Source organism: Macaca nemestrina, chromosome 2, assembly GCF_043159975.1.
Source record: "Macaca nemestrina isolate mMacNem1 chromosome 2, mMacNem.hap1, whole genome shotgun sequence".
In the NCBI taxonomy this organism is placed as follows: domain Eukaryota; kingdom Metazoa; phylum Chordata; class Mammalia; order Primates; family Cercopithecidae; genus Macaca; species Macaca nemestrina.
In genome coordinates, this window is record NC_092126.1 from 115573843 (window position 1) to 115598169 (window position 24327).

A 24327-nucleotide genomic window follows, 5' to 3' on the forward strand; every position below is an offset into this window, starting at 1 on the left:
GAGAGTTGGCAGTGGGAGGTTCCTGACAGTGAAGACAGTCCAACCATTGAGGCGGGGAGGGCAACAGAGGCCAGGAATTCTCATGGCACCTGGTGGGCGGATGTGCCAGGGGGCTGGGTTGGGCCTGCCTCAGGTGGGCAGGTCTCTCTGTAGCTGCTAGCCTTAATTGCCTCATTAGCATCTGCCTGCTGCCCGGGCCTGCCTGGTCCCCTCCCTGCCTGCCCACACGGTCCCGTTTTTCAGAAATCCTTCCTATGAGGCATTGATGGTGACAGTGAGGGTGACCATGACGAAGCTGGGAAATGGCTTGGGAGCTAGCCGGCCTGGCCCAGGTGCAGGGTTGCTGGCTTGAGGCCTCATAGCCCAGCACCATTCCACGTGGTTCAGCTGGCCAGCTGCCTGCTGGGACCTGGATGCGGGCTGTTCCCAGGTAGGCAGCAGCGGGAAATAGTCTAGGGACTCCCCTTCCTGCCCCCGCCCCACCCAGCCTGACTCTGGCCACAGGGGCACATGCCCCAAGACTTGGACAACTCCCTTCCTGAAAAGATCAGGCCCTCGAGGAGGGAGGAGGGGTTCAGTGGCTCTCTCAGGGCTTCTAGTGGGCCCTCCAAGGTGGGGACAGGATGGAAGAGGGCCTACTCTGCCTGGGCCCCTGCCCACCTCCCTGCCCCTCCCTGTGGCTTATGTAGTCTCCCAGCAGAGGACAGCACTGCCCTGACATCCATCTCCAACAGGAAAACCCTCTAGCCTGAGCCCTAGGGGCAGCTGAGAGCCCAGGGCTGGTGGACTGAAGAGTGTTCAGAAGCATTTGGCTGGAGCTGGAGCCCTCCCCAGAGACCCTGAAGCATCACCCAGCCCACAGCACCAAGGCCCCGCCCAAGAACTCAGGCTGCGGGGTAGCTGGATTCCCTAGGCCATGGGTACTATCCAGACTTGGAGCTCCCAGGAACAACAACAAGGGCCTAGCAGCTGGAGCCCATGGAGCTGGGGAAACAGCTCTGCTGCCTGCTATATACGTGGGGGGCCTCTGCAGTGCCCCAGCCCCTGGGCCTTAATCTCTCCATCTATAAAGTAGGGCAGTGCTTTCTGCCTCCCCTGATTCCCAGGAAGTATGGGGCAGCCAGGAAGCTTCCACACTGGGCCCATCAGAGGGAAAGGAAAGGCCTCTTTGTCCTAAGTGGCTGGGTATGGACCCTCAACTACCCCTATGCAGCAGGAGTGGCCTTGGTATGACCCACCTGTGCCAGAGAAGGTCAAGTGCTGACCACCTGGCAGGCCCTTTGCCAGACATAGCAGGACAGCCCTATGTGGCCTTCAGGTGACCAAGGTGTGAGTGTGCCATGTGTGCTGGGACAGGGCAGGGGTAAGATTGGGTTGGGGTGGAGATAGGGGAGCCTAACCAAGACACTTGGCTCCAATCTTGACCACCACTGGCCTCCCCTCTCTAAGCCTCAGTTTCTTCCTCTATAAGGAGTCCCCAAATCCTGGGCTGTAGAGTACCGCCTGAGCTTCACCTCCTGTCAGGTCAGCATTGGCATTAGATTCTCATAGCAGCGCGAACCCTATTGTGGACAGCACATGACAGGGATCTAGGTTGCATGCGCCATATGAGAACCTAATGCCTATGATCTGAGGTGGAGCGGTTTCATCCCGAAACCATGCCTCCAACCCAAGTCCATGGAAAAATTGTCTTCCACGAAACTGGTCCCTGGTGCCAAAAAGGTTGAGGACCGCTGTCTATAAAATGGGGCTTCAGTCTACCATGCAAGAATGTTGCGAGACAGGAGATGAGCTATGTGAAGGGTCTGGTCCTGCCTTCTGCTCAACCTCTCTGTGCCCAGAAAGTAGAGCGAGGACCCAGGGATAAGCAAGGACTCTGTGTGGGAAGCCCCCTGGAGCAGAGGGATGTGAGCAGCTGTGCCAGGGAGTGTGGGCAGAGGGGTTCTGAGCAGAGAGGCTGGCCCCATAGGGAAATGGAAACAAAGGAGCTCATCTGAGCCTACAGCCAGGGGCTGCCCATCCCAAGGTTGATGTCACAGTGGGAGGGTAGTGTGGATACTCCCAACACCCTGGGCCTGCCTGTGCAGGTCCCATCTCCTGGGGAAGGCCCTGCCTGCTGGCCTCTGCACCCACGCCAGCCCACTCACCTGCCTGTTCTCCCATGGGGAAGAAACATCAGCGTAGGGAGGAACTGTGGGTCCCCAGGACCCAGCTGGCTCAAGTGAGGTCCCACCAGCCCCTGCTGGCTGCCGCTCACCTGTCCTTTGTTGTCACCCCCATCAATTCCTACCATTTGCTCAGACCCAGCAGGTAACAGTTCCTGATGGGACCCTCAGGGAGCTCTTCCTGTTGTGGGGTTTTGACCCATCCTTACTGCCTCCTCACTGTTCTTCCTGTACCTTTTTCTAAAGTGGGCTCCATAGAATCACAGGCGTGCCAGATACGCCGCAATAAAAAGGGCCATGTGGTCAAATGTCTGGAAACACCGTGAACTCTATGGCCCAGCTGCAGTGCATGGGAGTGTATTAAAGGCTCTGACAATCCTTCAGGGAAGTAGCTGTCTTTACTTCGTTCATCCTGGCATTTCCCAAATTCTGGTGACTATAGCACCAGTTTGTTTTGCATAACCTCCGCTAACAGTCCATGGAACCGGGCCTTCACTGTGTCCTCTAGGGAGGATGTGGACCTGTGTTGCTTGGTGGCTGTTCCACGTACCACATTCTCTTCCCTGGACTTCCCTTCCCATTTTTCAGATGGGAAGCTGAAGGCCATCGAGTTCATCACTCAGAACTCCATACCCTTGGGCCTGCTCAAGTGGCCCTGGGGTCTGCTTTTCACATGCAGGTCCAGCTGCCCCAGCGGGATCAGAAGCCACCCTGGCCCAGCTGCTGGGGCTAAGATGCCTCACCAGGCGCCGGGATGCGGCTGGAGAGGTGAGGAGTGAGATGAGCCGGCCGCCTGGCCGTGCTTCCTCCACCGGCACCAGCTGGCTCCTTGTGCTCTCCAGCCTGTGACTGCACAGGGCCAGACAGGGGCCAGACGCGGGGAAGCCGCTGTGGCTCAGCATGGGAGCTGCGGACAGGGCCCCCTCCCCAAGCCTGGGCCAGAGTTGGGTTACGAGCCCTGAGGGTCTCCTAATGAGTTCCACATGCTAGTGGATGCCTCAGAGAGGAAATAGGAAGGGGCTGGGGAGGGGAGAGGGGGCCTGAGAGGGGATTGGAAACATGTGTTTGTGGAGGAGGAAGAAAGGGAGGAGGAAGGGAGAGGGAGGAGGGGAGCAGGAGGTTGGAGGAGAAGACTTTATCCCCGGGCGGGCGTTCTGGTGCTCATCCCCAGCGAGGTTGGCTGCCAGGCACACAGGCCCCTTCAGGAGGCCCCCAGGCCAGTGGTCTGCAGCGGGAGTGGTGGGAGAGGCCCCTTAGAGGCCCACTTCTCTCCTTCAGACAGAAAAAGCCCAAATCCCTGGCTCTGCTTGGCTGGGGTTCTGAGCCACTAGCGGGGGCAGGATAGAACCAGGTGGGTGGGAGGGTCTGTGGGGGCATGAGAAAGCCACCCCACATCTCATCAGCCAGGCAACAGTGAGATGCACATTTGAACCCAGCCCAGCCACCTGCACCCTACCCAAGAGGCCCTGGTGCCTCGAGGCCACTGATCCCTCCAGCCCTGACACCACCTCTGCCTCTCTCAGCCAGCAACTGGCGGACAGGCGACCCCACTCTCGCTCCCTGTCCTGTGGGGCTGGGCGAGGCACCTGGCTGGGCCTGGTGGTTGGAAGCTTCAATAGGAAAAGGCTGTACAGGAGTCACGCGGGCACGTGGGGTGGGGTGTCCAGTGAGCAAGACCCATGGCAGTTACTGAGCAAAGTCTAAGGACCTTATGGGGCACAACGGCTCCCACTCCCAGGAGCGCTGGTTGAGCCCCAGGTTGGCCCAGCCGAACAGCTGAGGCTGAGCCTGGAGTGGGCCTTGTAGCCAGCTGGTAATCAGTCCCCATTCCCACCCGTCTCCCTGGGCCACCAATCGCAGCCCAGCAGGGACAATGCCAGCTCCTAGTGCTTTGTGTGAATTGTCTCAGCAAGTCTTCCCAGCAATCTCATGGGGTCACTTGCTCTTACCCCATGTTATGGATGAGGAGGCTGAGGCACAGAGAGGTGAAGTCAGAGTATTCCCAGCAGCAGGAACAGCAGGTGCAAAGGCCCTGGGGCTGGAATGAGCTGTGGCTGGAGGAGAATGAGGGGAGGGGGACAAGAGACAGGGGGTATGGGTGGGCAAAACTGAGCAGGCCTCAGCTGTGGGGAGCACTCCTGTGGCCTGTACTTGGAGGAAGCTGGGAACTGCTCGGGAGGTTGGGCAGTGATGGCATGAGCTCTCTTACAAGCGTTCTTACTTTCTACTCTTGCATCTCAGCAGACTTTGGCTACTGTGTTGAGAACAGATGGGGTGGGCTGGGGGCAGAAGTGGGAGATGAGGTAGGAAGTGAGCAGACAACATATCGGCAGGTCCTGGCTCCTTGAGGGTCTCACTCCAGATGGCCTAAGAGGTGGGGAGGCCTGAAGGTGGGGCGGCTGGAGGGGATGCTCACCCGACCTGCCCCAGCCTGAGGCTTCCATCCCCCACCAGAGGGGACCATGGAACTGAGACTCCCCTAAACCAGAGGCATTTATCCCCAACAGGAGATTTTGGGATATTTCTTTTTTTTTTTTTTTTTTTTTTTTTGAGACGGAGTCTCGCTCTGTCGCCCAGGCTGGAGTGCAGTGGCGCGATCTCGGCTCACTGCAAGCTCCGCCTCCCGGGTTCACGCCATTCTCCTGCCTCAGCCTCCTGAGTAGCTGGGACTACAGGCGCCCACAACCGCGCCCGGCTAATTTTTTGTATTTTTAGTAGAGACGGGGTTTCACCGTGGTCTCGATCTCCTGACCTTGTGATCCGCCCGCCTCGGCCTCCCAAAGTGCTGGGATTACAGGCGTGAGCCACCGCGCCCGGCTTTGGGATATTTCTTAAAGGGCCATGGGCATTCTTGTGGGGCCTCACAGTGGCTCTATTCCTGGACACACTGTAATTACTTGGGGAGCTGGACCCAATCCCAAGAAGCAGGGGCAGCCCTGGGAGCACAGGTCAGCTTCACAGTTTCAGCCAAGAAGGCTCAGGGCAACAGCCTAGATAGGGGCCATTGCTGGCCTCTGCGACGGAAAGCACCTTCTGTTTCCAGTTAGCAGGCGCATGAGTGCTTCTGCCTGGAGGGCCAGGGAGGACTAATTACATTGCTTCTCTTGCTCCAAGTTTCAGAGGCGTCTGAGGAACAAATCCAGGAGCAAGTTGTCTTAGGAGGGAGGTTCTGGGACCTGAGCTGGGGTGGAGAGGGTGGATGTGATGGCCCTGGAGAGCATGGCCAGTACTCCCATTCCAACCTTGGGCACGAGGACATGTCTTTGGGGCGGCTGTGGCTGGGGTCAGAGTTTGAGGGGCCCAGCGCAGAGGTGGAATGGGCACCATGGGAACTTCTGAGGGAGTTGGATGGTTTTAGAGAGCTCTGCCAGGTCAAGGCAAGGACCCTGCCTGAGCCTAGCCAGGGAGGGTAGAGGTCTGGAAGAAGACACCAGGTGGGTAGGGCATCTGCAGGACACGTGTGGCCTCAGCCAGGCTGGAGACCAAGAGGACAACATGGGCTGGATAAGTGTGGGCCCAGGTGCTCAGGGCCGCCCATGACTCTGAAGTCAGTCCTGACTCCAAAGTTGAGTCCAGATGCCACGCTGGGAAGCATGGAGACGGACAAGGGCTGGCGTCAGTATGTGTGGCTGAGTGACACTGCTCAGCATAGGCCTTGCCTTCTGCAGGCCAGGCCTCTGCCCACTGGGTACCCACAAAAGATGCCAAAGTCCCACTTTCAGGAACACATGCTGGTGCCTAAAAGAGCAGCTTAGGGCTCAGTAAAGGAAGCTGTAGGAGACATCACTTCCTCTCCTGCCAGTGTTCCTTGTACCAGCGTTCCGATTTCTCATGGGTGGCAGGAGAGAGTGGGCAGGGGCAGGAGTGTCTGCCGCAAGCAGCACTCCAGGCGGACAGGGCTCTAGGTGGCCTCACCTAAAGTGAAAACAACTGCTGGCCTTGCTCTATAAATAGGTTCTCGGGAGAGTGTTTCCACATGGGTAGCTCCTGGCAGGAGGAGGGGCTGGCACGGGATGCGCTTCCTAATGACTTTCCTGCGGGCTCTCTGGGCTGGCTCCAGCCTCGTCTTGAGCATGGCTGTGGGGGCCCCATGGGTCACGGAGGCAGGGTGAATCTTCTAGGGAGGTACTCCCCACAGTGACCGAGCGAGGGAACCCAGGGTGCCAGGGCGGGCTGAGCCTACCAGGCAACGGGAAGAGACCCTGTTCCAGGATGGCAATGCTCAGAGGAAGTGGAGCCATGCCCCAGGGCGCCAGGACCGCCCCGCCTGCCACCGCTGCCTGAGCACATGCGGTTTCCTCAGCAGCCTGCGGGGGCGGAGCAGGGGTGGTAAGGAGAGAACCCCCAAGGGTTCTCTAGGGAGATTCTGCTCCCCCTTAAATGACCGCACACCAATTAAAGTTGGAGCCATCAGGGGCCCATCTCAAGCAAATCATTTCGGAAATGAGGTTAATGACAGGGCACTGGGGTGACAGGACCAGTGTGACTCACCATGCCCTTGCTTACTCAGCAGGCTGGACTTCCGGGATTCGGGGCAATCACAAACACCCACCCCCAAGCCTGTGCTTCCCCAGAGGTGGCCTTAGTGACAGGAGGAGATAGCCTTGGAGTGCTTGCCTCCTTGGGTGGGGAGGGGCCCAATCCCTTCTCACCACCGGGGACACCCATGGCAGGGGCCATGGAATCAGGAGATGAGAACTCTAGCCACCTAACATTACAGAGCCAGAGGGACCCTGGGACCACGAGCCCCCCCATCCCCACTGGCACATGGAGCCAAGTTCCAGGGAAGGGGCCTGATCCGCCAGGCCAGTAGTGGGATAACATCAATGGTCACACACTAACCACACTTACTTGCACCAGCCACTGTAGTGAGTGCCCAGTGACACAAGCACTGTTGTACAGAGGCCCAAAAAGGTCACCGAACTAGTTGGCGAGAGCCAGAGTTTGGACCTGGGCCATGGGTTGGGGGCCTCCTGACCTCACCACTCTGCCCTTGCCCCACAGAGCACCCCCCCACCCACCACTGAGAAATCACGATGCTGCAGCAAACCACAGGACAGAAGTCCAAGGACTGTGCTGGGTGGCAGGATGGCCAAGTTCCCACAGCAGGCTGGCTTGTGCTACCTGAGTCTCTGAAGTGGGTGGCTAGGTGACCACAGGCCTGTGGCAACCCCTTGACACAGACTGTCAGGTGCTCCCAGGGTGTGGTGACTTGGGTGAGAGGTGGAAAGGCTTTGCCACAGGCTGGGGCTGGACTTGGTGGCTTTCACCTGGGAGCTGCCTGCCTTGGTCATCCCGGCCACCTCTCAGCTTCTCCAGCAGGAAGTGCAGGTTCATCCCTGGAACCCATAGAAACTGGACAATGGTAGGCAGCAGGCTGCAGTTTAAATCATAGACATCTATTCTTTTATTTCACGTTGGGAAAATTAGGGCATGAAGGGGTTGGGGAGGCGGACGATGGGGAATTGCTGCTGATATGCACTTACTAACAAAAATGCTAACCTAACTTCATCTTCCTAACAAAAAAGAGATTCCTGCAATTTGGTTTCTGAGAGCTGTTACCAAATCCAAAATTAGGAGAGATGACGGCTGAGCCGAGCCATTTGCATTTCCAGAAGGGCTGCTTTTGTGCTTGGCAGCAAGAGTGGGGGATCAGTAGCAGCCCCAGCTACAGGGAGCCATCGGGTAGGGCTGGCAGAGTGTCGCTTAGGGAGATTCTGCAAGAAAGGCTCCGTCATGTGGCCCCTACACCTCCCCAAGCCACCTCAAGCCCACCCAGGCCCCACATTCCTTGCTGCCTATGAGGGCCCTACACTCCCAGGCAGTGTGGTGTGCAACTCAGGAGGCCTGCAGCGTCTGCACAGGGAGGGGGTGGGAGTACAGAACTGAGGCTAGAGGGACAGTGCCCACAGCGGTCACAGCTGCCTAGGACCCCCGTTTCCCTCCCCTCAGATTCTCACTCACAGCAGTGAGGCCCTGAGTCAAGCCTCCCATGAGCAAGAAGAGGAACTCAAGAACTCAGGCCCCAGGTGGTAGCCTTAGCGCCCAGCCCACCCCCAGCTCTGCCCTCAGCATGGTGATACACATTGACCCCCTGGCTTGGTGGAGGCAATCTCTGTGCTGTTTTTTTGTTTTTTTCTTTTTGAGACGGAGATTTGCTCTGTCCCCCAGGCTGGAGTGCAGTGGCATGATCTTGGCTCACTGCAAACTCTGCTTCCCAGGTTCAAGCAATTCTCCTGCCTCAGCCTTCTGAGTAGCTGGGATTACAGGTGTGAGCCACCATGCCCGGCTAATTTTTGTATTTTTAGTAGAGACGGGGTTTCTCCATGTTGGCCAGGCTGGTCTTGAACTCCCAACCTCAAGTGATCTGCCCATCTTGGCCTCCCAAAGTGCTGGGATTACAGGTGTGAGCCGCTGCGCCCGGCCTGTCCTGTTTTAAAGAGCAGCATTCCGAGAAGAACATCCCGCCCCCAAATTCCAGGTCTGGCTGGTGACTCCATCAAGGGAGGGGTGTGGGCATGGACACCCAGACCACTCTAGCAGAGCCCTCCGACAGTCCGTGGGGCTTGAGCATGGGCCTATTCAAGCTTGGCCCTGGCTCTGGCCTATTTCTATCTGGACAGCCCACGTCAGGCTGTCCCAGGACACGCTGATATCATACTACAAGAAGTGTGCGGGGGCGAGTCCTTCTTCCTGACCCCTTACATCTAGTAACCAGTGGAGCTTCCACTGGCAGTCAACAATCAGGGACAAATACCACACCACTACCCCTAAGACCACCTCCCTCAACTCCACATGTCCTTCAGCAGAGAAAGGTGGATTTCACAGAGAGATTCCAAACTCGATCCTGGTGTAAACTGAAGACAGGGGTGACGGCAACTCAGTCTGGCCTGAAAGCAAGAGCTGCCACAGGACGCCTTGGAGACCTTGTGCATGTCCTGCTGCCCCCAGCGAGGGGCCATCATCTGTCTCTGGAGATGACCTTGCCCTGGGCTGGTTGCTGAAATCATCAGTCTCCAACCATGGTAGGTCCAAGCCCAGGTCCAGAAGCCACAATAGGCAGCCCAGTGCTGGTCCGGTGGCAGGAGGGCTGGCATGGGAGGGAACCGACATGGCTGGCTCCACAAGTTGCACCTCCTCTGAGCAGGCTGACCTGCAGTTGCCCAGACTCTCCTTCAAAGCCTCCTGAGGTAGCCAAGAGACTTACCTGTCAGCATGAACCAGCAGGCCTGCCAGGCTCTTCCACACACCGGCAGGGCCGCGTGGGAAAAGTGCGGCAGGTCCTAGCAGTTGCCAGAGCACCCTGAGCCCGCAGCTTCTTCCTATCGACAGTGCAGGGGGAGTATGGCGTTGACGGCATGCCCTGTCGATCCAGTGGGACTGGTGGGGATGGGGAGTGATGGGCTTCTCTTGAGCACTTGCTCTGCACTGAGCACAGTGCATCGCATACCTTGTCTCCAGAGGACGGTATCAGAACCACTTCACACAATAAGAACCCAAGATTCAGAGAGGTTAGGTCACAATGTTGAGGTCACACAGCTGGCAACAGGAAGCTCCCTCCTCCCCCGGTGTAGGCCAGAGAAAGCGTCCCTGTCCTTGTCGTTCATCAGGACTCAACACAGCTGCCCTCTTGTCAGTCCAGGCTCTGAGGCATGAAGGCTCTGCTTCCACCTGAAGGCTGCAGAGGCTGGGAACTCACTGACCATGTGGTACTGACAGTTCCTGGGAAGATCTAACACCACCTCCCATTCCCCAGGGCAGAGCAGGTGTGTTTGAGGATAAAGACCTCCTTGGCTGGCTGAGCCCAAGAAGCCGAAGACGGAAGGCACGGGCGACACACAGACACAGGGAAAACACTTGCCTTGGCTTCCCCAGCAAAGGGGCAGAGGTAGCAGCCTATGGAAGCCCTCCGGAGCAAATGGAAACTCAGGTGCCTGAAGCCTGCAAGTCCCAACAGAAGCAGTCAGTGGGGGCCAGCCAGGGGGAGGTGGGTGCATGCAAGGGCTCTGACTGCCCTTGTTCCCCGACACCCTGAACAGCTGAAAACAGGGGTGTCCTGGCCTCAGAGGCAATCCTGGCGGGGGCCCTCCCAAGTCACCATTCTCATTCTGTTTGGGCCCTGGGGATGGGAAGATTGATTAAGTATCATCCAGCATAAGCCACTCCTGCAACAAGTGCAATGAAGTCACGTTTAATTTTGAGATTCCTGTGCTCTCACTCACGCAAGGAGGAGGAAGCCACCTGGCTCCAGTGAACACGGGTGGAACAGAAACCAGGGCCACTGAAAGCCACCACCCACTCGAGAGGGCTTGTTCCCGACAAACCTGACTCAGATGGGCCCACTTTGGGCCTTTAGTCAGATTTAGAGAAACCCCCCGGCTCATCCAATCAGTGTGCAGTCAATTTCTACGCCATGGCAGGGGTGGCAAAAGCCAATCACGTGTCCAAATGATGAGTGAAAATCAAGGCATGGTGGGGCCACCTCCTCCAGAGGGGGAGCCACAGTCTCAGGACCCCGAGGGAGCAGGCATTTTCAAGTGGCTCCTTTACATTAAGGAAAATGTGGTCCTCTCAGTCGGGTCTGATTTGTGTGTGAGCCCGGCCCACTGGGGACCTCTGGCTGCCAGGTGGAGAGCCTCCTGGTGCAGATAGCAAGATGGAGGGCAGAACTGCAAAAATCCAGGGCTCCGGTATGGATGTGATTCCCACAGAGTTCAGTTCCCTTTATTTACCCAAGTCCCACGGTACAAATCCCTGGCCTGCCACCCGCAAATCAACCGAGCTCCTGATTCTTGCTCCCCCGATCACGGTGTTGCTCTCTGCATGATTAGCTGCTGGTTCTCCAGACACTGCTTCAGCTTGTCTTCTGTCAGTGTCAACCGCTGCTCCAGGATGGAGACTGTCTGCAAAATAAACAGTGGTTGGGTCAGAACACGGAAGGGCCACCAGGCTGCTCTAGGGACCCTCCTTGGCCAGTCCCCACTTGGCTGCCTCAGCCACTGCCCAAATGCCAGCTGGCTCTTTCCACCCAGGGGTTCTGCCAGGCCCCTTGTCTCTGGTGCTATTGGGACAGCCCTTGCCTTTATGTCTGCTTCTCCTGGCTCTGGATGGCTGATCTCTGATGTTTGTGGGCAGGGGGTGGGGACATAGTGAGGGAAACTAGATGGCAGGTCCCACAGCCTTTGGTCATTTCTTGAGAACCAAGGGGTCAGGAACCCCCCACCCTGGTGGCCTGGCATTTAGAATGGACTTCTGGAGCAAAACCAGCTTCCTTGTCTGAGCCAGGCACTGTCCATAAACAACTGGAGACCATCAACCACCTCCACTCCAGAGGTGAGAAAACTGCACCCACAAATGATGGCACTCCCTTGGGTCCTTCTCCTCACACCTGGAAGAGCCTCCCAGGCTGGCAGGGAACAAAGGCAGGGAGGTGAGTGAGTCCCCTAATCCCAGGAGGGTCTCTGCCTGTCCAAGTCCAATGAGGACTACTATAGGTTATGTCATCTGGGACTTCAGCCCAGGGCAATCACAGGCCATGACAACTTCATCTCTCTGAGCCCACTTTCTCCTCCCAGTGTGAAGGACAACCAAGCTCATGGCCTAGGTAACTCAGCAGCCCAGCAGTTGCTCACCCTGATGGTGCTTGTCATCATGCTGCCTTCCTGAAGCTGGGACCTTGCTCTCCTGGCCTCTCTTACACACCCAGCACAATGGCTCACCTGCGGACCTGCCTGCCTAGCCTGCCAAAGGCCCCCAGCTGCTGGAGCTGTGTGTGCTTCATGGGCCAGGGCCAGTCTTGCAGACATAGCTCCCAGACAGGCTGGGAAAAGCTGCCCTCCTCCTCTGGCTTTGGACAGAGTGTCAGCAGAGGGGCAGCACTGTCTGGTAGCCTGCATGCTCCCCAAAGAGGGGCTGGACCAGAGCAAGCCTGCCCCACTCATCACTTGCACAGTTGGACCATGCTGGCCATGACGCCTCTGGCGTCATTTCACTTCCCTCTTTAGGGTTGGCTGAGTGCCTTACTGTATGCCAGGCCCCCACCGGCCACTGGATGAGCCCATGTGAGTATGGCAGCCTTGACTCTGATACCATGCAGCCCATAGGCATCAGGAGGGTCAGATTAACCTCACCTGTGTGCTTTCCCAAGAGGTTTTGCCCCCTTCCCTGGGGCTCCATGAAGTCCTGGGCCTTGGTCCAGTGGAAATAAAACTTTCTTTCATACATTTAATATAACATTGAAACATTTTAGGAGGGAGTTTCCCCTCTAAGGCTGCTATAAATTCTTGCAGCATCCCACACGGATGTCAGCTGCCGTGGAGGGTGCTCCGCCTGGTGGCTGGCCCCTTCTAAACGAGCCAATCTGGGCTGTGAGGGCTCTGAACCCTCTGTCACTGGACAGAGCCTGGAAAAATGCTGTCCATGGAACACAAACTGCACCCTGAGAGGCAGAGCTGAGCTGAAAGAGACCATCACATTCCCCCTGTGCTGGCCAGCCAGCCAGCCAGGGAGGGGGTCTGCAGCTCATAAAAGTGGCAGCGGAAACAGCCCCCAGCTGGCCTGGGGCAGCATTCCTGGAAGTTTCCACTGGCTGCTGTGAAACTCACAGGGCCAAAATCATTCTTCATCCAGACTTTTTCCGATGGCCCCAAACTCAAGGCCACAGCAGAGGAGCCTGTTTTTCCTCTTCTGCCTTTATTATTTTTATTTTTTTTCAAACTTTTCACAGGAACTCAATTTGCAAACGTGGAGATAGTGGGCCCAGAAAACGTGTGCGAGGTGTTGGGCCAACGTCAATACGGGGGCCTCCACTTAGTTCCATAGGGGGCCCATACTTCAGCTCAGTAGGAATGTGACCACTAAATGTGTCTAAATTATTTGAAAAGAGAAGCATCACCTGTTTCACAACCAGCCCCCTGCATGAAGGTGCCACCCTGTTGAGGCCTTCCTCTCAGAGCTTTGAGGATCACTTCACAGCATAGTAGACAAACAGGCTTTTTACGAGGCCCAACACCCCCCAAGGCAGTTTCTCCCCCTCCAGCCTAGCTTCAGAGGAGCTGTGTCATCTCTGCGTTTGGTCTCGGCTTCCCCTGTTCCTTCTCTGCCAAGGTGCCGGGTGGTGGCCACCATCAGGGAGAAAGAAGTCCACCAGGCCCTTCCCAGCACATGTGATCCCAGCTGCCCCCACTCTGAGCCAGGAGAAGGCCTAGGAGAGCAGGATGCTTTTTGGATTTCTGTACATTAGAATGCTGTCTGGCATTCTCTGCTCCATATAGTTAAAAAAAAAAAAATCCTACTTTCTTAAAATTTTTTATCTTTTTCTTAAAAATCAAATTAATAAAGCACAGGGCCTCATTTTCACAGAAAATGGTGACTCCTTATAGAAAGTGAAACATGGAAATCTCTTTTTTTTTTGAGACGGAGTCTGGTTCTGTTGCCCAGGTTGGAGTGTAGCAGTGCGATCTCGGCTCACTGCAAGCTCCACCTCCTGGGTTCACGCCATTCTCCTGCCTCAGCCTCCCGAGTAGCTGGGACTACAGGCGCCTGCCACCGTGACCGACTAATATTTTTGTATTTTTAGTAGAGACAGGTCTCGATCTCCTGACTTCGTGATCTGCCCGCCTCGGCCTCCCAAAGTGTTGGGATTATAGGCATGAGCCACTGCGCCTGGCTGAAACATGGAAATCTCAAATGCTGCTGGTGTGCCTTCCCTCTACAAGGGGAAGGAAGGGGTTCCCCCATGATGGAAATGCCCCACTGGGCATCCAAGTGGCAAAGTGAAGACACACTCAGGGCTGGTGGCACATACAGGTGGGAGGGCTGGCAGGCCACCTGCAGGGAGTCTGTCCGGGCCACAGGCCCAGAGCAGCCAGGACAGGCCACCACAGTGCCACTGTGCTTCCCCAGCTGCACAGGAGCTGTGGGAGGAGGGCAGGAGAGCATCTGAGATGGCAGAGGGGGTGCGTGGGGGGCATCCCTGGCACAGACCGGTTTGGAGCCATATCATGTGGCCTTGTTCAGAATGTAACTTTACCTGTCGGTTCAGAACAAAAAGTAAGCATATCCCCATGCGAGGGTTCAGAAAATATGTGCTACCTCGGTGTACACAAGCCACTGCTGTTCCCGCCTGCTGCCTAGTGGCACAACTCCCAGCGGGGCCCAGCCAAGCAGGCTGCTCTCCTTGCCTCATGCTCCGTCCACCCCGGGAATTCTCCTGCTACACAGCGCCTGTCCTCCCCAGGCTGGAGACAAGGCCACACCTGCCCTGGAGGGTGAGGGGAGTGCTCTGCAAGCAAACACCTCTGCAGCCTCCCCGGGTCCACACTCCATAGCCTGGCAGCCTCGACTTTCATTTATTCAAGGGCAAATGAGCGCTGACCTTCCAAACAGCTCCTCGATCACACTGCCTCTCACCCTGTGCTCTGTACAGGGGAGCAGGGGCCAGAGGTCTGGTCCTAGCCCCTCAGAAAGTCCCCAAAGAGGTACAGGCTGGGTCGGGTGCCAGGTGTCAACAAGGGAAACTGCTTTACCTGACACAAGTGTCCATGGCTTCTGACGTTGAGGCAGGGTAAAGGGAAACTGACACAGGGGTTGAGGAGTCCAGGGCTCTGGCTGCTAGAGGAGCAGCCTGGGCAAAGTGGCCAGGAAAGATGGCCCATCTCCCAGAACTCCCTCATGCTGGGGTCCAACCTCCCACAGTGCGGCCCCTTCCATCTGCTGAGCTTAGAGAAACCAGGCAGCTCATTCCCTCTCCCAGGACCTGGTGCCGCCCTGGGAACATTCTTAGGTCCTCCGTGCAGTATGAGGGGGACCAGCAGGAAGTCCTGGGACTGGGCTCTGGGCGATTCACCCTGATGATTGACCCTCTGCTCCGTGGGCTTCTCTTGGCAGCTGACTTTCGTGGGGCGCTCGTGTGTACCAAAAACTTCAAGAAACCTTCAGTGTAGGAGCTTTTATCATCCCCATTTTACAGATGAAGAAACTGAGGCACAGTGAGGCCGGGCGCGGTGGCTCAAGCCTGTAATCCCAGCACTTTGGGAGGCCGAGACGGGTGGATCACGAGGTCAGGAGATCGAGACTATCCTGGCTAACACGGTGAAACCCCGTCTCTACTAAAAAATACAAAAAACTAGCCGGGCGAGGTGGCGGGCGCCTGTAGTCCCAGCTACTCGGGAGGCTGAGGCAGGAGAATGGCGTGAACCCGGGAGGCGGAGCTTGCAGTGAGCTGAGATCCGGCCACTGCACTCCAGCCTGGGCGACAGAGCGAGACTCCGTCTCAAAAAAAAAAAAAAAAAAAAAGAAACTGAGGCACAGTGAGATTAAGTAACTTGCCTAAAGTTACACAGCTTATCAGTGACAAGCCTAGGCTGTGAGCCCGGGTGGCCTGGCTGCAGTGTGTACAGGCAGTGTGCATCTTGGCTCTGTCCCCATCAAGAATGCCAAAGGAAAGGCCTGCTGGTGTCCCATCCCACTTCCAGCCCTGATGCCCAAATGCAGGCAGCCTGAGGAAAGACTCGGGGATCCCTGTCCTCACCCAGCAGCAGCACCTGCTGTCCTGGTTTAGGCTGCCTGGCCTAGCTGCTCCGAATTAAATGAGCAGAAGCTCCTACCTCAGCCAGTGGGAATGGACAGCCCCCAGGGTCACCCACCCCCTCACATTGTCAGCCTCACGTGTCACCTCCCCCTGAAAAGCAGTCTCTTACCTGGCTAAACATTTAGGTTTGGAATTACGACAAAGGTCATAAGAATAATTCATGTGAATCATGAAAACTCAATGTAATAGGAACTGAAAGGACACAGAGACAAGAACCTCCTCCTGGATATGCAACGAGAAGCTGCCCCAGTTGCTTCACTGTCAATGCTTCTTTCACCGGCACTTGTGCCACTGCAGCATTAAGTGATCAGTCCCAAAACACGCTGTGGAACTCACCTGGGTCACTGCTGGGTGCCCCATCCCCTGAAGACAAGGTTTACCTTTAAACAAGGTACCTCTCTCTCCCTAAGTCGGAGTGACAGGAAGCTGGAGTGAGGACCCTATGGCCTGGGCACTGTCACTCCTCACCCGATACTGTCCGCCTCCCAGGTCAAGGCCCTCATGGCCAGTGTCAGGAAGCCTCATGGGGTGTGGTCAGCAGGGCTCCAGAAGTTTTATATTCAAAGTCACATCTGCCTGAGGTTCACCTGGGGGCTCATTTCTGAACCCTTTTCCTACTCTGTTACCAGCAATTTCCAGGAAGCCATGACCCTTCTCAAGAAAACCTTGGTCTTCAAATCACTTGTTTGCCATCGAATGTATTCTGCTGTTTCTCTAGACCAAGGGTTAGCACACTACTGCCAGTTGCCCCTTTGTGTAAATAAGGTTTTATGGATACGCCTGCTGGCTTCTGTATGGTCTCTTCCATACGGTATCTGCCTTCTGGGTCCATGGCAGGTTGAGTAGTGGTGACAGAGGCTGTATGGCCCACAAAGCCTAGAATCTTTACTGTTTAAATTTGCTGACCCTTGCCCTCGCTCTTCGCTTACTCAAACTCTCACCAAGCACCTCCCCGTGCTGGCCTGTCCCGGGCCCAGGGTGACAACACCCAGACAGACTTGGCTGGGCCCACAGGGTACACCCCAGTTCAACGAGGCAGATGCTACACAGGCACACAGACAGTGGGCTATACTGGGGGACAGAGGGGCAAGAGGGGCAGGAAGAGGATCAGGACCCAAGGAACAGTGTGCGCGAAGGCCCTGGGCTGGCCGCTAACAAACGGGAAGGATGGACCAAAGGAGGCGCGTGCACTGGAGCAAGAAGAGGGGGCCTTGGGGGAGGCAGGAGATCGGGTTGGGCCCTGCAGGTCACGCCTAGCAGCTTCATCTTTACCCTCAGAGCAGGAGGGTGCCAGGCTGAGGGGATTTGAGACCCCTCTGGCTACTACACAGGGACAGTCTGCGAGTGGCTTTACGGCTGTGAGAAGGTGAGGTGCAGGCAAGAGAGAACCAGAGGGGATGACGGTGGCTTGGACTGGGGGCAGGAGAAGCCAGGAAGGAAAGTGGATAGAACCAGAGATAGCCACAAAGAATGAAGCACCAGTACCTGGTGACGAGTTAGATGGGGGTCTGAGAGAGGAGGAGATGTGCTCCAAGGCCAAGAACACAAGACAAGGACTGGCTCTGCAGGAGGGGCAGAAGACGGGCTCCAGATTGCACAGGCTGAGTATGAGGACCCCCAAGAATGTTGAGAGGGTCTGGCAGGCATGGGGTGGTCTGAGAAGCCTGAGCCAGCAGCAGAGTTGCTCTGCATTTTTGAGACTGGGACTACTGAGGATCCTATCGGGGGCAGCCAGTGGGTGAGGAGGGAAGGAGGAGGGGGAAGGGGGAGGGCAGCGGACCCACAAGGCCCCTGCAGGCTGGAGAGCAGAGTCCAGTGCAGGGGAGCCAAGGGCCTTGCCAGGACCCAGGGTGATGTCAGCGATGGGCTGAACCTCCTAGAAAGCTCCTTGGTGGGGATGAAGGAGGGACTGCCCAACCCAGGTGACCCAACAGGGAGGATGCTGAGATGCTGGGGACCAAAACCAAGAGCATGGTGACAGGCTAGCTTGGGTTGGCTCTCTTGGGTTGGACAGTGGATCTAGGAGCTCAGGCCAGGTGGTGGTAGGGGTTCCAGCCATGATTCATCCACCTGAGTTCTCCAAGGAAAATCCCCCCAGGAGAGGCTGAACAATGGCATTCTATTTGAATCCTAATTTTCCTGCTCAGGGGACACTGTGATCTGTCCCATTGGGGCAACATTCAGAGGGCGAGTGTGCCTTCTCTCACTCGCAGTTCAAGATGTGTAAGACGTTTTATGTAACACCTTAAAGGGCCTTCTGAGCATGGTATAAAAAGAACTGATTTTAAAATGACAGGCTTTTATTTTTAGCCCCCTAAAAATTGTAGTGATGCCCAAAGAAGCTGCACTGAAATACAAGTCCTCAGAGACATGTCTGGCACCTGGGCCCCCAACTCCAAGTAGAAGAAGAACACTGGGGACATTTCAACAGACACCCCCAGTCTGCACCTCACTACCTCAGATGTGTCCTTCTCTACTGACATAGAGTAATTAGATGTCTGCTGAAAGCCTGCTATGTGCCCCACAGGGCTCCGAGGTTGGAACAGTTGAGCCCAGATGCCATATCATCCTCCATGCCCACCAGTGGCCCAAACTGACCAGTTCAGATGTCCTGCCTAGGACAGAGCCTGGGTTTATGCAGCTCTGCTGGCCTCCGAGGTGGCTGGGGGGAGAGCCTTAGCTTCTCTGATGTGTGTGATAGGGACTCAGGCATCTGGGGCATCACGAAAGTTCACAGGGGCCTCTGCATGACTACTCAGCTGGCGAGGGGCACGGGTGGTGTGACACTCCCACGGGCTCTGCAGAGGTACAGGAAGAGTTCCTCTCTGGACAGGCACAGAGAAGGTGGGAGCATAGTGCTTCCGGAGAGGGTGAAGCCCCCACCCTCGTATGTGGCAAAATGAGCAAACAAGGACAGGTGCGACTCACCTGGCTGCGCCTCACACCCCCATGGAGTAACGTACAGTCCCTCGTGCCCACTTTCTCCCCTCAGGTCTAGTTACACCCCAGCACTCTCCCTGGGCTATGTGGGCTTTTTCTTTGTCCCTCCTTTCTCCTGCTGGCCACCTCCTACCAGTGTGACTTCCCCTTCTTTCAGCCCCAGCCTCTTTTTCTCCCTCGCTTGGTTTCCTCTTGAGGTGGGCTTGTCCTGCATTTTTTTCTTAGCACTTTTCTCCCAGTTCTATTTCTATTTCCTTTCAAGGCCTCTTCATTCCCTTTTCACTCTGTGTTTGGTGAGAGAGCGAGGGGAACAGGAGCAGAGTGTGTGTCTGGCCACCTGGGACTGAGCTCCGGGTGGAGTCAGGCCCCTGCCACGGCTCACCTGCTATGGGGCTGATGCCAGGGCCGCCCGGCCTGGGAAGGACAACATCAACTCTGACAGGAAGGCCTCTGGGAGAAAGCAACACAGGATGAGCTGATGCAAGTGCTTTCCAAGTACTAGGTGCAGCAGGTGCAAAGGCCCTGAGGCACACTCTTGGAACTCTCAGGAGGCCAGGGTGTTTGGCCTCAAGTGGTTGAGCAGGGAAGAGATATGCGCCCTAGGGCCCTTAGCTTGAAACAGAAGGGAAGAGAGAATCCTCCACTCCCTGGCACTGCCTCACCAGGCTCACAAGTCTGAGCAGGCACAGCCAGGGAGGATGCTGCTCCCACATGCCTGTGGCCAGTTTGTAGAACGCTGGTTCCAGAATAAACTCTGGGAGAAGAGCCTCGACCTAGGAACTGACCACAGCCACCTGGTCCCACAGGCCATGAAATGGAAGGACTGGTACTTCAGAGCACAGACCAAGGTCACACCCTCAGAGACATGTCCCTTCGAGGAGCTGCTCCTCCTCCCATGACCACTGTCATCAGCACCTTTGCTGAAGGCTTCCCTCATGCACTCATGTGCGAACATGGCAGGGAAGCTGGAGCCGTAACTTCTCCAAAACTGAGGAGTTGTGGGACACTCACAACTGTCCTCGGGGGCAGCCAACAACATCATTCACTTCCATACATCTGTCAGGCACCCACCACAGGCAGCAAACAAGGGACCCTAGCTCTTGGGGGCTTCCGAGCACTGACACAGCCGCAGCACCAGTCCCGTCTAGGCTCAGGGAAAGCTACTCCACCACCACTGACAGCAAAGAACATTTTAGGGGCAGGAAAGAACAAGGCTGGCCAAATCCTTAAAAATACTTCTCCTGGGCCGGGCGCGGTGGCTCACGCCTGTAATCCCTGCACTTTGGGAGGCCGAGGCGGGCGGATCACGAGGTCAGGAGATCGAGACCATCCTGGCTAACACGGTGAAACCCCGTCTCTACTAAAAAATACAAAAAATTAGCCGGGCGCGGTGGCGGGTGCCTGTAGTCCCAGCTACTCGGGAGGCTGAGGCAGGAGAATGGCGCGAACCCGGGAGGCGGAGCTTGCAGTGAGCTGAGATGGTGCCACTGCACTCCAGCCTGGGCGACAGAGTGAAGACTCCGCCTCAAAAAAAAAAAAAAAAAAAAATACTTCTCCAAGTGCAGGCCTCACTCGAGGATTCCCCACTCCATCCCCCGCCCCCCAGCTCTGGGGCAGCCCCTCTTCCCAGGGGCCTCGTGCTCACCTTGGCCAGGGTCCTTCCCCATATCCACATCCTGCTCTTAGCAGAGCCCTGGGTGGTGGTACCTGGGGCCCTCCTTGGTGAGTGGTACTGGTTCCTATGGGAGCCTCCTCTGAGCTGGAAGACAGGTGGCATGGAGGTGGACAGGGTGGTTGGGCCAGACTGATGGGTGGAGGCGGAGCCAACATCCAGCCATGTGTCCCACCAAGCACTCTGCCTGGGCTGGGGACACAGTGGCAAGGGGAGCTGCAACTGTTCTGGGCTGGCAGGTTTGCAGGGAGGCCAGGAGATAAGGCATCAGTGGCTGATGGGGCAAAATGGGAAGCTGCACTGACTAAGGGAGAGGCAGCAGCTGGGTAAAGCCTGGGAGAGGCAGTAGGAGGGTGAGCATACAGGGCCATGCTGTCCCAGGCCTCCCTGGTGGCCACACGGGGTTGGTCAGCATATCATTGGCAGGGGTAGCCACATCAGGGCTCTGCCCTCGCCAGACTCAGGCAGGCACCCCATCCCCTGCCCCAGCTGGGCTCCTCCTGCACTAGGGCCTTCCAGGCAGGGTTTGAGGTACTTCCCTCTTGGCACTCAGGTGCCCCTCCTGCCTGCTCCTCAGTCCCCATCCTCACACCTAGGCTTCCTGGTGACTCCCCTTGCCCTACTCCTGGGACACTCTTCACCCTCTGCCTCCTCACTGCTTCTCCATGACCCTTTCCTATCTAAGAGCTCAGGAATAAAGGCCAGACTCCGTGGCACGGCATTCCTGTGGCCCTCCAGGCCCTGTGCTGCCCACCAATACTGCCTTCCCTGCCCAACCCCACCCACCTGAGGCCCGCCCACTCTCCTACCCCAGGAGCCTCCTTGCCCTGGCCCCACTGCTCGGATGCCTGCCTTCCTCCCCTCACGGGTGTGGGCCCTCGGAAAATGCCACTGAAGGATTCCTAGTGGGGAACCTTGGTCCCATGTGGTAAGCACGAAGGCTCTTCAGCTATATGGCCTAGGTTCAAAGGGAAACTTGACCACTAACTCGCCAAGCAGCCCTGGGCAAGTTACTAGACCCAGGGCTTCAGTGTCTTCGTCTGTAAAACGCGTCTCTCGTAGTCACTGCAATATTCATATTAACAGCTAATATGCATGTAGCACTTGCTCTGTCTGGCTGGGCACAGGCATGCACTATGGGGAACATGACTCCTCTAGCCATTGCCCTGGCTGAGCTCTGGGATACTGGGGGAGCCATGGGCACAGATGGGGCTTGATGAGGCCCCAAATAGGGCAGCCTGTGGTCAGGTTTGGGAGGGTGTGAGCCATTGATGCACGTGGTGGTCTGGCTGCTTCTTAAAGTTCTCCTGTGATGAAAAGCTCCTTTTAATCATTTCCCGGGTTGTGGTTGATGTGGGCGCCCCCACGAGGTCCCCCTGGTGGGGCTGGTGTTCCCAGTCTCCTCCCCACCAACACAGGAGCCAGATAACTGGGCCGGAGGTGGGGTGGCCCCAGCTGCTCTGAGTCTCAGGGAGAGGGTGCAGTCACCCAGCCACACCACTGAGGACATTTGTGGCAGGCCAGGGCAAATGTCCTTGGGCTGGCCATTGACTCAACACCCCTGGTCTCAACTGTGCTGCACTGAATGTCTAACTTTCCTTTGGCTTCACTGCAGAGATGAAAAAATGTTGAATTAGTCTCCCCTGTAGCATGGTTTTGACTTCACTCAGATTCTGAAGATCTAAAACAGATGCAATAAAAGGGGAATCTCTTTGCTGTGGGGTCTCATGAGCTATCAAAACAAAGCAGGGCTGCCGGGCCCCACTGCCTACCCTAGCTCTGCACTGTCTCCTGCCAACTCCAGCTTTGTTACTTGGTGTACGCCTGTGTGTGTGCACATGCAGGGCCCTGCCTTGCTGGTGGTGCCCTGGCTAGCCTGCTGCCACAAGTCAGCAATGACTGGGGGGCCAGAGGAGCCAGCCTAGCCATCTGCAGACAGGGCCTGCTGGTCTAAGCTCAGCCCTTCGCACTACCGAAGGCTCTGCCTCCTGGCCCCAGCCACCACCCAGCACCTTATGGTCTGCATCTCAGGGGCCTACATGTCAGAGGGTACAAACGATGCCCTTCAAGCAGCCTGTGGACATCAGTCAGTCTGCGTGCCAGTGCCATGAGGACAGAGATTGCTGTCTATTCTTCCTCATCACTGTCTTCCTGCTCCTAGACAGCACCTGGTACACACCAGGTGTACACTGAGTACTGACTGGATGGACAAATGCCCAGCCCTGAGTGCTGTGGGAATGCAGGGAACACAGGTCTGGTGCCTGTCAGCCTAGGTCCCCCAGGCCAAAGGGCAGCCCTAATTTAGGGATAGGTCCACCCAGCTTGTGAGGAATACTCACCCCAGCGTGGGTCTCGGACCTGGTGGGCTTGAAGGGACAGAGGAGAGTGGGGCAGGCAGTAGGAGGGGCCAGCCCCCACCAGCTAGTCGTGGGAGGAGGAAGCCTCATTGCTTTGGCAGGAAGTGGGGGTGGGAGTCAAGGAATCAGTCCAGTTCCTCCCCTCCCCTCAGTCCTGGTCTGATGATGACTAAAATCTTTGAGGTCTGAACCTCAGAAAGGAAGGAATGGAGCTCCCCTCTAATGCTGATGTCTGACATGCTAACATGCCCAGGATCACAAATAGCCGATTCACAAAAGAACCAATTTCTAAAAAATTCTTCCCAATCTCTCTAGACCCAGCAACTGTCTTTTTAACCACTCCCCCTAACCCCACAGTCTGCTGCAAACAACAGAAAATGAGCTTTTGGTCCCTTGAGCCTACGGTCCATGGTTCTGTTTCACATTATCTCAGGGATATAGGATTTCTCTGACGGTTTTGCATCCCCCAACCCCCACCTCTACTGAGGATTAGCTTCGGGAAGTACATGAAACACTATTTTCTATTAGTGGATTAGCCACCAGATTAAGGAATCTTGGCTATTTACCTATCTCATGGCTTAAAAGCAACTCCTTTTACATGAACACAGCTCTCTTTTCCATATCACTCTTTCTCCCAAAAGGAGAAGCTATAAAAAGTGGGTCCACTCAGACCATTCATAAAATCGGATGCTCCTGGGACCCATGGGGTGCTGCTCACACCCAAAGGGAGGACCTGAGTCACAGCCCCACTGATACGGGGTGGGTTCAAGCACATCCCTGCCAGCCATGTACAGGCCACCGGAGAAGCCAAGTGTCTGACCGGGATAGGCCCCAAGGTGTAGGACACCAGTCAGGCTTGGCCATCAGCTTTGCTGGACTCTGACTCCAGGGCTGAGCATGGGGTGTGGACCTCGGCCTTGGTCGCCTTCTGCATCCCATTTCTTCAGAGGCTGACTTTTCCAACAATCCATGTAAAGTAGTTAGTTAACTACTTTCTCAAGACCCAATAAAACATTATCATCCTAAGCCAGAGAGACAGCTTGATAGCTTGCTGGAGGCCTGGAAGTCTCAGTCTAGTCTGGCAAGTCAGGCTGCAGCTACCACCCAGCAAGGCCACCTCCGGGAGGAAGAAGGGCACAAACCACTAGGGATGGAGTCTCAAGGCTCCCCTATCCTGCCAAGTATCCACTGATCCACAGTGGGGAAACCTGGGCAATAATCTTTTCTGGAGCCACTGGCTGGGCCCAGATCAGAAGGGCAAGTGGCAAATAATTGCTTCCCAAATGCCATGCTAAGTTCAAGGCTTCCTGTGCTTCCTCAGCCATGGCCACTGTGGGCATGATGAGGTTCCGTACCTATAGTACAGGCCTGGATCAGGGCCCTTAACAGAGCGCATGGGAGGAAGCAGCAGGCCCGACTACAGCCCTTCCTGGCCCTGCTATGGTGGTGCCTCATTCAGGAAAGCACCAAGTGGTCACGGGGTCAGCTGTGATGAACTAGGCTGTGGCTTGCTTAATCTCAGAGCCATGCAGGCCAGTTTGGGGCTCCTGTCATAACACTCAAGGCCCCTTTCTTGTGGCCTGTGTTTGGACTTTCCTTGGA

At 56.3% G+C, this 24327-nt stretch overlaps 1 protein-coding gene across 18 annotated transcripts in view; it reads right to left on the bottom strand.

Moving 5' to 3' along the window:
* Positions 1–7554: 7554 nt before the first annotated feature.
* LOC105480534 (POC1 centriolar protein A) overlaps positions 7555–24327 on the bottom strand; it is an 84588-nt gene continuing 67815 nt past the window's right edge. For 4 of the 18 annotated variants that reach the window (XM_011739553.3, XM_011739551.3, XM_071091813.1 and 1 more), the window contains exons 12-13: positions 10898–11068; positions 7555–10106 (exon numbers count right to left, since the gene is read on the bottom strand). In XM_011739553.3, coding sequence (XP_011737855.2) covers positions 9898–10106; positions 10898–11068 — 380 coding nt within the window. In that variant the 3' untranslated portion in view covers positions 7555–9897. Of the gene's footprint in view, positions 10107–10340; positions 11069–19078; positions 19147–20341; positions 20456–24327 lie in introns of those variants that run through there. The other 14 variants (XM_071091814.1, XM_011739558.3, XM_011739562.3 and 11 more) reach the window with 9 other exon arrangements.